This window comes from Brassica napus, chromosome C7 (genome assembly GCF_020379485.1).
Source record: "Brassica napus cultivar Da-Ae chromosome C7, Da-Ae, whole genome shotgun sequence".
Taxonomy (NCBI): domain Eukaryota; kingdom Viridiplantae; phylum Streptophyta; class Magnoliopsida; order Brassicales; family Brassicaceae; genus Brassica; species Brassica napus.
In genome coordinates, this window is record NC_063450.1 from 16615804 (window position 1) to 16628303 (window position 12500).

At 42.4% G+C, this 12500-nt stretch overlaps 1 protein-coding gene across 1 annotated transcript; it reads left to right on the forward strand.

The window, feature by feature from the left end:
• Nucleotides 1-3241: 3241 nt before the first annotated feature.
• LOC106452427 lies at nt 3242-8843 on the forward strand. The gene is made up of 2 exons (XM_013894542.3): nt 3242-7278; nt 7351-8843. Exons 1-2 carry the CDS (start codon nt 5701-5703, stop codon nt 7846-7848), a joined length of 2076 nt encoding a protein of 691 aa, XP_013749996.1. The 5' UTR covers nt 3242-5700; the 3' UTR covers nt 7849-8843.
• The last annotated feature ends 3657 nt before the right edge of the window (nt 8844-12500 follow it).

Here is a 12500-nt window from a genome sequence, read left to right on the forward strand (position 1 = left end):
ACGGGAAGGGCCAACGTGCTGATATGTGTACTAACAGACAGTCCTCGTGGGCGAAAATCACCCACGGACAGTCCTCGTAGGCAAAAATCACCCACGGACAGTCCTTGTGGGCGAAAATTGTCGCATCCCCGTCCCGAGATCTTGGCATAGGGCCTAGACGTTTTGATAGAAACGAGACTGCCTTTGTTCAGATCAAGAGAATTGATCGTGAACAAGGTGGGATGAGTGAAATGATCAGAATGGATCATGGGTCTATGTCAATAAATGGATCAAAGGACTTAGACGGATTGATTAGGATGAAGAGAACAAGTTGGGAGAGTTGTACAATAGCTGGACGATGTAGACGAGTAGCTCGATCAGCTGAACAAAGCTCGATCTAGTGCAGTCTAGCTCGGTCCAAGTTATGTCAGCTCAACTAGCTGAGCTACTAGCTCACTCAGCTGGGTCAGCTGGAAGTCAGCTCAACTCAGCTGGACTGAGTGTTTGGGTCTCGGGCAGTTGGGCCGGGTTCGGACTATGGTCGGGCCATATGGTCAACCCAAGGTGGCTACGGGCCGGTGGGCTCTTGTGGGCGGGCCATGGGCTTGGGATATCAGTTTGGGCTTGGGTTTGACATGCCTAGATGTTGTTGGACATGCCTAGATGTATCTGGAAACCTCCAAGATCCAACAGGTGCAATCTGGACCGTTGATTGTAATCGATGGCCAAGATCTGTTCCGAAAGGATGCTTGGAAGGGATGTGTTCCTTCGCACATACCCCTTGGTTTTCTATATAAAGGGAGGACGTCCATGGATAAATTCATTCATTATCATTCAGTCTCATTCTGTCTGAGACAAAGGACACACGTCCTAAACAAAGGGATCCCCCAATGAGAACCGAGGATCCAAGCCGGAAGGGCAGGATCCGGGATCAAAGCCATAAGGGCACGATCCGGTTCATGATGGGTATGGCTTTAGCCATATGAGACCGTGGCTTTTATAAGTCACTGAGGCCAAGAGGAAGACCTATTCCTGGAGGGAAATAGGCTCAAAGGACCAAGGGTCTAAGGGCGGTTAGCCGGGAGACTGACTAACCGATCGGTAAGGGCTATAGCGGTTGTGAGTGGTTCTATCTCTGTTTCTTTATATTATTATGTCTATATGATATATATATATATATATATGGAATTTGATAGTTAACCATGTTACCACGTCATAGACCCTGGTGTCATGGTTGGTTACGTTGATCGCTAACCATAGCCGAGAGGTTGGATCAAAAGGGTACTAGTCTCCAAAGGTTGCGTGTTGCCAAGGGTCATGAGTTACCAAAGGTTGTGAGATACCAAAGGATGCAAGCAACCAAGGGGAGATGTTTGATGCAGGATTCAAGATAAGGACCTTAAGTAAGATCATTGAGTGATCGTGGTCCAGCTGTCAAGCAAGAGCAATTCGAGTCAATGGAGGACCCATGAGCTAATAAGCTCCGTAGATGTGGCAAAGGTATGATCTAGCATTTTCTTATGTAGATCTAGATAGAATGGTTTAGGGGAATGGAACCTCAGAATCGTATGACTTGGTTTGGGTTTAGGATTGACCTTTAAGCTAATTGGTAGTTGAGTAAACTTACCAAGGCTAAGGTGATTCGACCAGACAAGTGTTAGATTGGTTTTAGACCAATGGTTAATTAGAGAATAATCCGCTGCGTATCTGTTGAAAGGATCTAGGCTATAAAGGGCTAAGAAAGTCTTTAGCTAAGGTCTAAGTTAGCCCTCGCCTTTAAGCGATATTATAATTAAAGGGCGAAAATTAAGAGGTTCGGCCAGGAAGTGGACCGAGCGACGTAAGGCTTCGACCGCGGCCTAGTCGGCCGGATCGGGGTATTGCATGTTGGTATCAGAGCATGCATGATCCTGTTTAGGACAGCGCTCAAAGATGTTGAGTTCCAAACCGAAATTATTTCTGAAAACTATGATGACTATGAAACCTTAGTTGGGATGAGCCAAGAGGGAACTAAGGTAAGGGGTATCATGCTTCTGAACGGAGTAGTTCCAAGATGAGCCAGCTTAGCCAAGATGAACTCTCAAAGGGCAAGATCCTAAAAACAGAAAGGTTGGTTGATCTAGTTATTTAGAAGTAATAGACGGGTTGGAAGGGACGGAAGCAATGCGAGATTTATCTATGGATGACCTGGACAACGGAAGTAACATGGACCAGAGAGTGGCTTAGGTTGAAATAAACGTGCAGCACTCTACTGAAGACAAGTTTTATTCCTTAGTGGCCGTTCATAATAAGTGAGCATATGCAATGTTAAATCTGACTCAAGGGAAACACTACATGACCAGTACACGAGTAGACTTGTGATCAGATGGATCAGCTAGGACTCGGTACAAGTCAAGGTTGGTTTCCTTAAATCTAGTTGGATGGAATGAACCAATTCCAATCTAAATCCGTCCAAGGAAAGAATGAGGAAACTCAAGATCTTCGTTTCAATCAATGAAAGAACATGATGTTAAGTATCTTAGTATGATGGGGATTCAGGTATATTATAATTGCTCTTGTGAATGGTGTCAGCATTCGAAAAAGTAATACGCTTTGGAGAATGGTATGGGACGTTTTCCAAATGTGTGATCAAAACAAAATCCTACTCATCTAGGTACCCACTGGAAGTGGAAGTATTGAAGTTATTGGCAATGCAATGAGGGATGTTATGGGACGTCCTTCGTGGTATGGTCATGAACCAAAGTATTTTCCATGAGACAGTGGTTATGATTACAACAAGATGTTGTGAATCATTCTAAGGTAGTTTATGTTTACGGTTGAGTGGTCTGGGGAACAAGGCAGTCCACTAAAGCTTGGTCGCTTAGGGATTTGCAGGAGTTTACCAGGACTCAATAGAGATAAGCATTACTCCTTAAGGATCCATATGGGATCGGATAGGGCTCGACCAGTATGGCGAGTGACCTACCGGATGGACCAAGGTGGTATGCAATCGAGTCCAGAGATGGGCCAGGGTTGGCTTACCTGAACGAGTTCATATCTACTAGGGCCCTCAAGCAGAAATGCTTGGTCTGGAACTGATGCGGCCATAAGATCAGCAACTGAACCAGAGGTCAACCCAAAGCCCTACTCAACCAGCCAAGGCGCCAACCAGGACATACGTGCACTAAACATGCCATATCTTACAAAAAAGGAGGGGTAAAATGACGAGGCTAATTTTTATGGATTCTACACTCAAGAAGGAGTCCAGGACAATTAGAGCTGGCCCAAAATATTCAGGGATCAAGAAGTAATGAATTTTACAATTCAGAGGTTTCTCGGCCCGTCCATCTGCAAGTATGCGACTTTAGAAGAGGATTCAAGCCCAAAGAAGAAGCGGCCTGAACTAAAACAGATCATAAGAGTCAAGAGGAGTTTATTAGCTTTCCAGAAAACCCAAGATCTCGAGAAATGGTCAAGGAAATTGGAAGATATGATCAATTTCCCAAAACCGGCCAAACCAGCTCTACACTTGCCTTATTTGGAAGATCCGGGTTTCACATCAAACCAACCTCAAGAATGGCAACCAGGAGACCTTCTAAGTCATTCAGAGGCACTCCAAAACATCATAGGAAGCACCATACCACACTGGATCAGACGGATCCCAATCAAACCAAAAGATCAAGCCGGTTTGCATCAATTGGCCAAACCGACATCATTTAAAGAAAGTCTTCAACCAATTCAACTTGGTTCGACCCAGGGCTATTTATGGGAACCAGGAGATCATCTAGACCATTCAGAAGACATCTAAGGAGTCCTTAGCTGCACCAGCACCCAGGAGATCAGGCGGATCTCTCTTCCCATCAACCTTCCATATTTGACAGCAACTACACTAAATGCTTTGAAAAAATCTCTACAGATATTTATTCAAGATCAACGGCCATATTCTCCATCAAGGCAACTCAGAGACATGTCAGGAAGACTTCTTGACCGTGGCCACATCCAGAAGCTGTCCAGATACAAGATCATCCAAGATTCCTTTTTGAAGGCACAAATCGAGCTAACGGCTAGTTTCCATGGAGCCATCAAAACCTTCTCATACAAGACTTTTATTTCGATTTATTTTCTTTCCTTATGTCATTTTCAGACTGTTAGAGAGTCCTTTGTCGAGCCTATAAAGCTCTAGTCTTTGTTTCATTGTAGATCACCCCATTTTGAAAGTAATAAGAATTATTCAGTTTTCTAGTTTTCTTAAAACTATTGTTCTAAGTCTTTTGAGCTGGTGTGAAGCAACTCCAAAGCACCTTGACTTATCAACGCTCCTTTCCATAGAGTCTTGTGGCATCTTCAATCCCCCATCCTTCCATTCCAATTCGTTTGCCAAGCTTGAGAGTGATACACATCCAGCAAGCAAAGCACCATCTCAATCCACTTCAATCATCAACTGATTAGGCTGAGAGTGTCACACGACCAGCAGCCTAATTCCATCCTATCTATCTTTATTTATCTTGTTTTATCATATTAGAAATCATATCTCATTTGTTTTTGCATTTGTTTTCAGGATCATAACTTGCATTCCATCATATCGCCCATCCGATCATATCTTTGGTCGATCCATCAAGCTTCCATCAACCATTTTGCAATACTTGATTTCCAGCCTGCAACATTTGGTATCAGAGCTCAAGCTCCTGAATCAAGTCCATCTATCCTTGCATCATTCATATTTGCTTGCATTTGTTTTTTCATTCATAAATCAAAAAGCCATAAAAACAGTTTTTGCATTATTATTGTTCTTAAGAAAAGAAAAACAAAAGAGAAGAAGTTTCTTGCATTTGATTCACGATAATCTGAAAAAGAAATCACATATTGTGTTTATATTCATTCCCCAGCTCCACTTGCCATATTTAGATTTTGTGCATTCATTTTAAAAAAAAAAATCTGCATTTCCAAATTTGTTTCTTGCATTGAAAAGTTCAAAAAAAAAGAAGGCATAACATTTTATTAATTTCGTGCATAACATATTTGTTTCATAAGTTTGTTATTTGCATTCAAAAAAAAAATCATTCATATTGCTTGCATTTGTTTTTTTTTTATCTTATAAACCGAAAACCCATAAAAACAGTTTCTTTGTTTCAAGTTTTTGTGTTCTTGCTGTTCATCATATTTTAAAACGACGAAAAAAGAGAAAGAAAGATGTTTTTGATTCATGTTACTTGCACTTAGTTTCGAAATTCTTGTTAGTTTCCTTTTTGTTTTGTTTTCATAATCAAAAATCCCATAAAAATTGCCATTTAGAATTTGTTTCCTTGTTTGCATATCCTTTAAAAAAAAAATCATCCTAGTTATTTTATCAGACCATTTTAGTCGAAGTATTTCGTGCATATCATATTGCTGAATTTAAAAAAAAAAAATTTCATTCATCATAAGTTTGAATCATTTGTTTCATATTGTTAGGTTTATTGCATTTCTTAAACTAAAAACTCAAAAAAATAAAAAAAAATCGTTGTTAGTTTGTTTCCATACTTTCTTTCCATTTGTGTTTCTTATCATACCATATTGTTTAATTTCGAGATTGCATTCAGAAAACCAAAAGAAAAATCATTTTAGTATAGTTACTTCATTTCGGTTCATAATTGCATATTTTTCTCGGTTTAGTTAAATTGCATTCTTACATTTGTTTTATTTTGGTTAGACCAAAACTTTCCATGCCTTCACTTGTTCTTTGAGATTGTTTTTCAGGAAGCAATGGAGGAGGAGAGACATGTCCAAAACCTAAGGGCCACCTTGAGCCAACAGTCCGCAGCCCTACAAAAGCTCCAACTTAAGATTGCTCAGTTGAAGAAAAGAAATCAGGCACAAGGCCAACGTCCACTTGAAGGAGAAAGGAGATTTGCAGATGTACCAGGGGCTGTATATGTCAAGCCCAAGCCACCAGATCCTTCAAGGATCAATAAAACTCCAACTTCTAAAACCCACAACAATCATGTTGTTAATTCTCGGTTTGATTATAACTCTTTTGCTGATAAAATTGAACTCTTTAAATTTTCAGGAAAAAGAGGTTATCTTAGATGGGAGAGGAACCTTGATGAATGGTTTCACTTCAACAGCATCCTGAGGAAAGAAAGGCTAGCTTATGCTATTGATCAACTTAGAGAAGAAGCCTTTAAATGGTGGGTACAAGAAGAAGATGATAGGCGGTTTTACAATGAGCCAACTATCAAAACGTGGAGAGCTCTTAAGGAAGTCATGAGGGATAGATTTGCACCAGATTTTACAAGTTCTGAAATCCAAGAACTATATCCAAGGAGGTATCCAATTCATGGTTCCAAAGAAGCAAGAAGATTAGTGGCACAAGAGGGTCAAAGAATCTTGTCTCAACAAGATAACTTTCAGCCAAACCAGGGGCATGCCATTGTCCATTGCTTAGACCAGAAGAGTGACATCCTAAAGGTCAGTAAGATGAGTACAAGTGTCGGCCAAAACACTTTGATCAGGTCCAAAGACAAACCAGAGCAAGCTATTGTCCAAGTAAAGGCCAAGGTAAGTCATATACTTGATAAATCTTTTCATAAATCATCTACCACTTGTATGATGCACTTGTCTTTGTCCAAGAGTGTTATTACAGGTATAAAGGAGCCTAGGTACATAGAAGAAGAGACGCCAGGCACAAGCCTTCCCACGGACCAGAAGGAAGCTCAAAGCACAAAACAATCAAAGTTGCTTAATAAACCAAAACCAGTGATCATAGTATCAAACCAAGGTAAGTGTCAAACAACACCTTTAGATACTGGTTTAAACATTTGTATTCTTGGTACAGGAATACCAGATGAGATCCACATTCTTACCGAACCAGAACATGAGTTCAATCAAAATCCACACCACAAGTGGAAACCGAAAACTGAACAAAAGATTGTTCAAGTGCCAAAACCTGAGGTAAATTTCACTCTAGATCATCATGATATTATTAATTCCATGACAAGATTAATGCACTTGTCTTGTCCAAGGAAAAGTGAAATTATTACAGGAAGCCAAGGTGAGTACAAGGCAAAGAAAGAACAAGAAGTTCTTGCTGCCACAACTAATTTAAGGGTTAATTGTTCTATGTTTATGTCATTTTATAAATCCCTTTATTTTGGTATAATATACTTGTCTTTGCCAAGATGTTTTGATCCAGGTATAAGTCAAGAAGAACACAAAAACCGAGCTGAGCTATCACAAAAAGATGGTCATACCAACCAAGGTAAACAATTGCAAGAAAGGCGGCCATCTAACCAAATCTGTCCAAAGAAGAATATCATTCTTCATCATGCTGATGCACCCAAGGTAAATCCGGCCATAACACATTCTGTTCATAAAACTCCAGTATCAGATATAATTCACTTGTTATTTGTCCAGAATGTTGAAAAAATTTCTGGTTGCAAAGAAGAAAGCTTCAAAGAAATCCCACAGGATAATCTTTTGTTGCGAGGAGGATTCACCCCAAAGATGGTCAGAACCGAGCCTACTAGGAGTATGAAGGACCATCCACTGAAGAAGAGAGGCAATGCCAAAGTCCATAGCAGAGGCGTGATCATATCCTATTTGCTGAAAGAAGAGCCACCTGATGCACAATCCATCCCCAAACCGAAACAATATCAAGGTAAGACCTTAGAATCTCAAAAGAATATGAAAGCTGACTTGCTCTATCTTGGTGCAGGTTATCAAGTTTCGAGGTCGAAACTTTGTCAAGGGGGAAGGTATGATGCGGCCATCAGATCAGCAACTGAACCGGAGGTCAACCCAAAGCCCTACTCAACCAGCCAAGGCGCCAACCAGGACATACGTGCACTAAACATGCCATATCTTAAAAACCACGATGGTTTAAATTACGAGGCTAATTTTTATGGATTCTAAACTCAATAAGGAGTCCAGGAAAATTGGAGCCGGCCCAAAATATTCCGGGATCAAGAAGTTATGAATTTTACAATTCAGAGGTTTCTCAGCCCGTCCATCTGCGAGTATGCAACTTTAGAAGAGGATTCAAGCCCAAAGAAGAAGCGGCCTGAACTAAAACAGATCGTAGGAGTCAATAGGAGTTAATTAGCTTTCCAGAAAGCCTAAGATCTCGAGAAATGGTCAAGGAAATTGGAAGATATGATCAATTTCGCAAAACCGGCCAAACAAGCTCTACACTTGCCTTATTTGGAAGATCCGGGTTTCACATCAAACCAACCTCAAGAATGGCAACCAGGAGACCTTCTAAGTCATTCAGAGGCACTACAAAACATCATAGGAAGCACCATACCACACTGGATCAGACGGATCCCAATCAAACCAAAAGATCAAGCCGGTTTGCATCAATTGGCCAAACCGACATCATTTAAAGAAAGTCTTCAACCAATTCAACTTGGTTCGACCCAGGGATATTTATGGGAACAAGGAGATCATCTAGACCATTCAGAAGACATCCAAGGAGTCCTTAGCTGCACCAGCACCCAGGAGATCAGGCGGATCTCTCTTCCCATCAACCTTCCATATTTGGCAGCAACTACACTAAATGCTTTGAAGAAATCTCTACAGATATTTATTCAAGATCAACGGCCATATTCTCCATCAAGGAAACTCAGAGACATGTCAGGAAGACTTCTTGACCGTGGCTACATCCAGAAGCTGTCCAGATACAAGATCATCCAAGATTCCTTTTTGAAGGCACAAATCGAGCTAACGGCTAGTTTCCATGGAGCCATCAAAACCTTCTCATCCAAGACTTTTATTTCGATTTATTTTCTTTCCTTATGTCATTTTCAGACTGTTAGAGAGTCCTCTGTCGAGCCTATAAAGCTCTAGTCTTTGTTTCATTGTAGATCACCCCATTTTGAAAGTAATAAGAATTATTCAGTTTTCTAGTTTTCTTAAAACTATTGTTCTAAGTCTTTTGAGCTTGTGTGAAGCAACTCCAAAGCACCTTGACTTATCAAGGCTCCTTTCCATAGAGTCTTGTGGCATCCTCATTCCCCCATCCTTCCATTCCAATTCGTTTGCCAAGCTTGAGAGTGATACACATCCAGCAAGCAAAGCACCATCTCAATCCACTTCAATCATCAACTGATTAGGCTGAGGGTGTCACACGAACAGCAGCCTAATTCCATCCTATCTATCTTTATTTATCTTGTTTTATCATATTAGAAATCATATCTCATTTGTTTTTGCATTTGTTTTCAGGATCATAACTTGCATTCCATCATATCGCCCATCCGATCATATCTTTGGTCGATCCATCAAGCTTCCATCAACCATTTTGCCATCCTTGATTTCCAGCCTGCAACAGGAACCTAGAAATGTCTAGGGGATTCTGATGAGGGGTCTCTGATAGGAACCCTCATGATTGGTGGTGTAAAAACTCACGTACTTTCCGACACAGGGGCTACACATAGGTTTTGTGAGTCCGGGAACTGGTCGGAAAGGGTCTGTTCTGTCTGGACGCTGGTGATAATTTTTGGATAGTGAGGGCAGCCAGTGGGCAAGCCAGGAACTAATTAGGTCTCATGTCAAATATCCCAGTGTCAATTCAGGGAAAGGTATTCCCTGTGAATCTGTCTGTATCCACGTAAAGAATCACGAAGTGATCCTAGGTATGGACTGGTTGGGAAAGTATCGGGCCACTCTCGATTGCCATAAAGGTCGTGGCAATTGGAGACTGGGCTTCATCCGATCCAGTACCAATGTCTGTGTCCGGCTCAAGAGAAAGTAGTGGTTTCAGCAGTTCGAGCGATTTGGATGCTGAAACAGGGTTGTCAGTCCTTTTTGGCTACAATTACAACTACAGAGCTTGGCAGTTCTGTCTGTCTGAAAGACCTTTCAGAGGATTCGTTGGTGTCTAACTTCCCAGATGTGTTCCAGTCGCTACAGGGTGTCCCCCCTGATAGGTCGGATCCATTTATGATTGAACTAGAGCCAGGGACAGCTCCGCAGTCCTAGAGTCCGTTTCTGTCGGCTCCCGCCAAGATGGCAGAGCCGAAGTTGACCATGTCCGGGAGAGGACCATGGTCGCAGTACAACCAAGTCGGAGTTTGACCTAAGGTTGAGAATGATCAAGTCCAGTAAAGGACGAGGATCAGGCCACGACCTATTCAGAGATGGACCTATGGTCGGGGTGAAACGGTCGTGTCCCTGAGTGGACCAGGACTGGAATACGATCACGTTCGTAAATGGACCAAGATCAAATTATGACAAAGTCCAGTGAAGGACAGAAGTCAAGTCTGAGGCGTTTTTAGTGTGGAGGGACTAAGATCGCAATGTGGCCAAGCCTGAAAAGGTTGTGGCTGATTAAGGGGATGATCCAATACGTTGTGGCTGAGGTCATGAGCCTTATTGTCAATGAAGGACAAAAGAATCATAACAATCTGTTAGGACTCGTTGTAGGACGAGCAGCCTAAAGATTGGAACGAGTTCGTGAGGACTTGACTGGTACATCAATGGTCAAAGAGATTTGATCATTGGAGACTTCATTTGGTTCTTAAAGAATCAAGTTGTTTTGTTCAAAACGAGACTAAGTTCAGTTGGGACATTTTTTCATGAGACAAGGTATAACCACCACTGGATTCGAGGATGAATCCATCTCAAGTGGGGGAGACTTGTCGCATCCCCGTCCCGAGATCTTGGCATAGGGCCTAGACGTTTCGATAGAAACGAGACTGCCTTTGTTCAGATCAAGAGAATTGATCGTGAACAAGGTGGGATGAGTGAAATGATCAGAATGGATCATGGGTCTATGTCAATAAATGGATCAAAGGATTTAGACGGATTGAATAGGATGAAGAGAACAAGTTGGGAGAGTTGTACAATAGCTGGACGATGTAGACGAGTAGCTCGATCAGCTGAACAAAGCTCGATCCAGTGCAGTCTAGCTCGGTCCAGGTTATGTCAGCTCAACTAGCTGAGCTACTAGCTCACTAAGCTGGGTCAGCTGGGAGTCAGCTCAACTCAGCTGGACTGAGTGTTCGGGTCTCGGGCAGTTGGGCCGGGTTCGGACTATGGTCGGGCCATATAGTCAACCCAAGGTGGCTACGGGCCGGTGGGCTCTTATGGTCGGGCCATGGGCTTGGGATATCAGTTTGGGCTTGGGTTTGACATGCCTAGATGTTGTTGGACATGCCTAGACGTATCTGGAAACCTCCAAGATCCAACAGGTGCAATCTGGACCGTTGATTGTAATCGATGGCCAAGATCTGTTCCGAAAGGATGCTTGGAAGGGATGTGTTCCTTCGCACATGCCCCTTGGTTTTCTATATAAAGGGAGGACGTCCAGGGATAAATTCATTCATTCTCATTCAGTCTCATTCTGTCTGAGACAAAGGACACACGTCCTAAACAAAGGGATCCCCCAATGAGAACCGAATATCCAAGCTGGAAGGGCAGGATCCGGGATCAAAGCCATAAGGGCACGATCCGGTTCATGATGGGTATGGCTTTAGCCATATGAGACCGTGGCTTTTATAAGTCCCTGAGGCCAAGAGGAAGACCTATTCCTAGATGGAAATAGGCGCAAAGGACCAAGGGTCCAAGGGCGGTTAGCCGGGAGACTGACTAACCGATTGGTAAGGGCTATAGCGGTTGTGAGTGGTTCTATCTCTGTTTCTTTATATTATTATGTCTATATGATATATATATATATATTGAATGTGATAGTTAACCATGTTACCACGTCATAGACCCTGGTGTCATGGTTGGTTACGTTGATCGCTAACCATAGCCGAGAGGTTGGATCAAAAGGGTACTAGTCTCCAAAGGTTGCGTGTTGCCAAGGGTCATGAGTTACCAAAGGTTGTGAGATACCAAAGGATGCAAGCAACCAAAAGGTACAAGATACCAAGGGTTGCAAGTATCAAAGGGTACGAGGACCAAAGGGTACCAATGACCAAAGGGTGCATCGTGATCCTAAGGTTGCAATGTATCGTGATCCAAGATCTGCGATCATGTCGTGATCCAAGAGGTATGAACGTGTCGTGATCCAAGAGGTACGAATGTGTCGTGATCCAAAAGGTACGAACGTATCATGATCCATGGGATGTGAACAGGTCGTGACCGAAAGGGTACGAACGGGTCGGGACTGAAAGGGTACGAACGGATCGGGACCGAAAAGGGTACGAGTGATTCGATGGTTAAAAGGACACCACATGCATTATGTTGGGCATGGACCACATGATGGCAATGGGTTGTCAGTTAGGTCAATACATGAGTGTAGGGAAATAGCGAAGGCCTTAAGGGCTAGTGCAATCCGTACAACATGATTGATGTATGAACCATAATCCATAGTTAATGGATGGATGGTTTTAGCCGCAAAGGCTAAGTGGGATATCTTACAATCAACTTCGGGTTGGTGAGTAGGATAGGCGCCATATGCCTTATGTTGGGCGTAGACCCACATGATGGCAATGGAAGGCCGGTTATGTCAATACCTGCTAAGTAGAAGATGGCTTATCAAGTCTAGTGGCCGGATCATGTTTCATGATGATGTTTCGATGGCCGAGCACTAGTATGGATAGTCACGTTGCTGGAGTAAGAGT

Bases quoted from the DNA above. Each gene is read 5' to 3' on its own strand.
- LOC106452427 (XM_013894542.3), top strand. From the start codon at position 5,701: ATGGAGGAGGAGAGACATGTCCAAAACCTAAGGGCCACCTTGAGCCAA. The intron at 7,279-7,350 runs GTAAATCCGGCC...TTATTTGTCCAG, and splicing joins ATCATGCTGATGCACCCAAG to AATGTTGAAAAAATTTCTGG.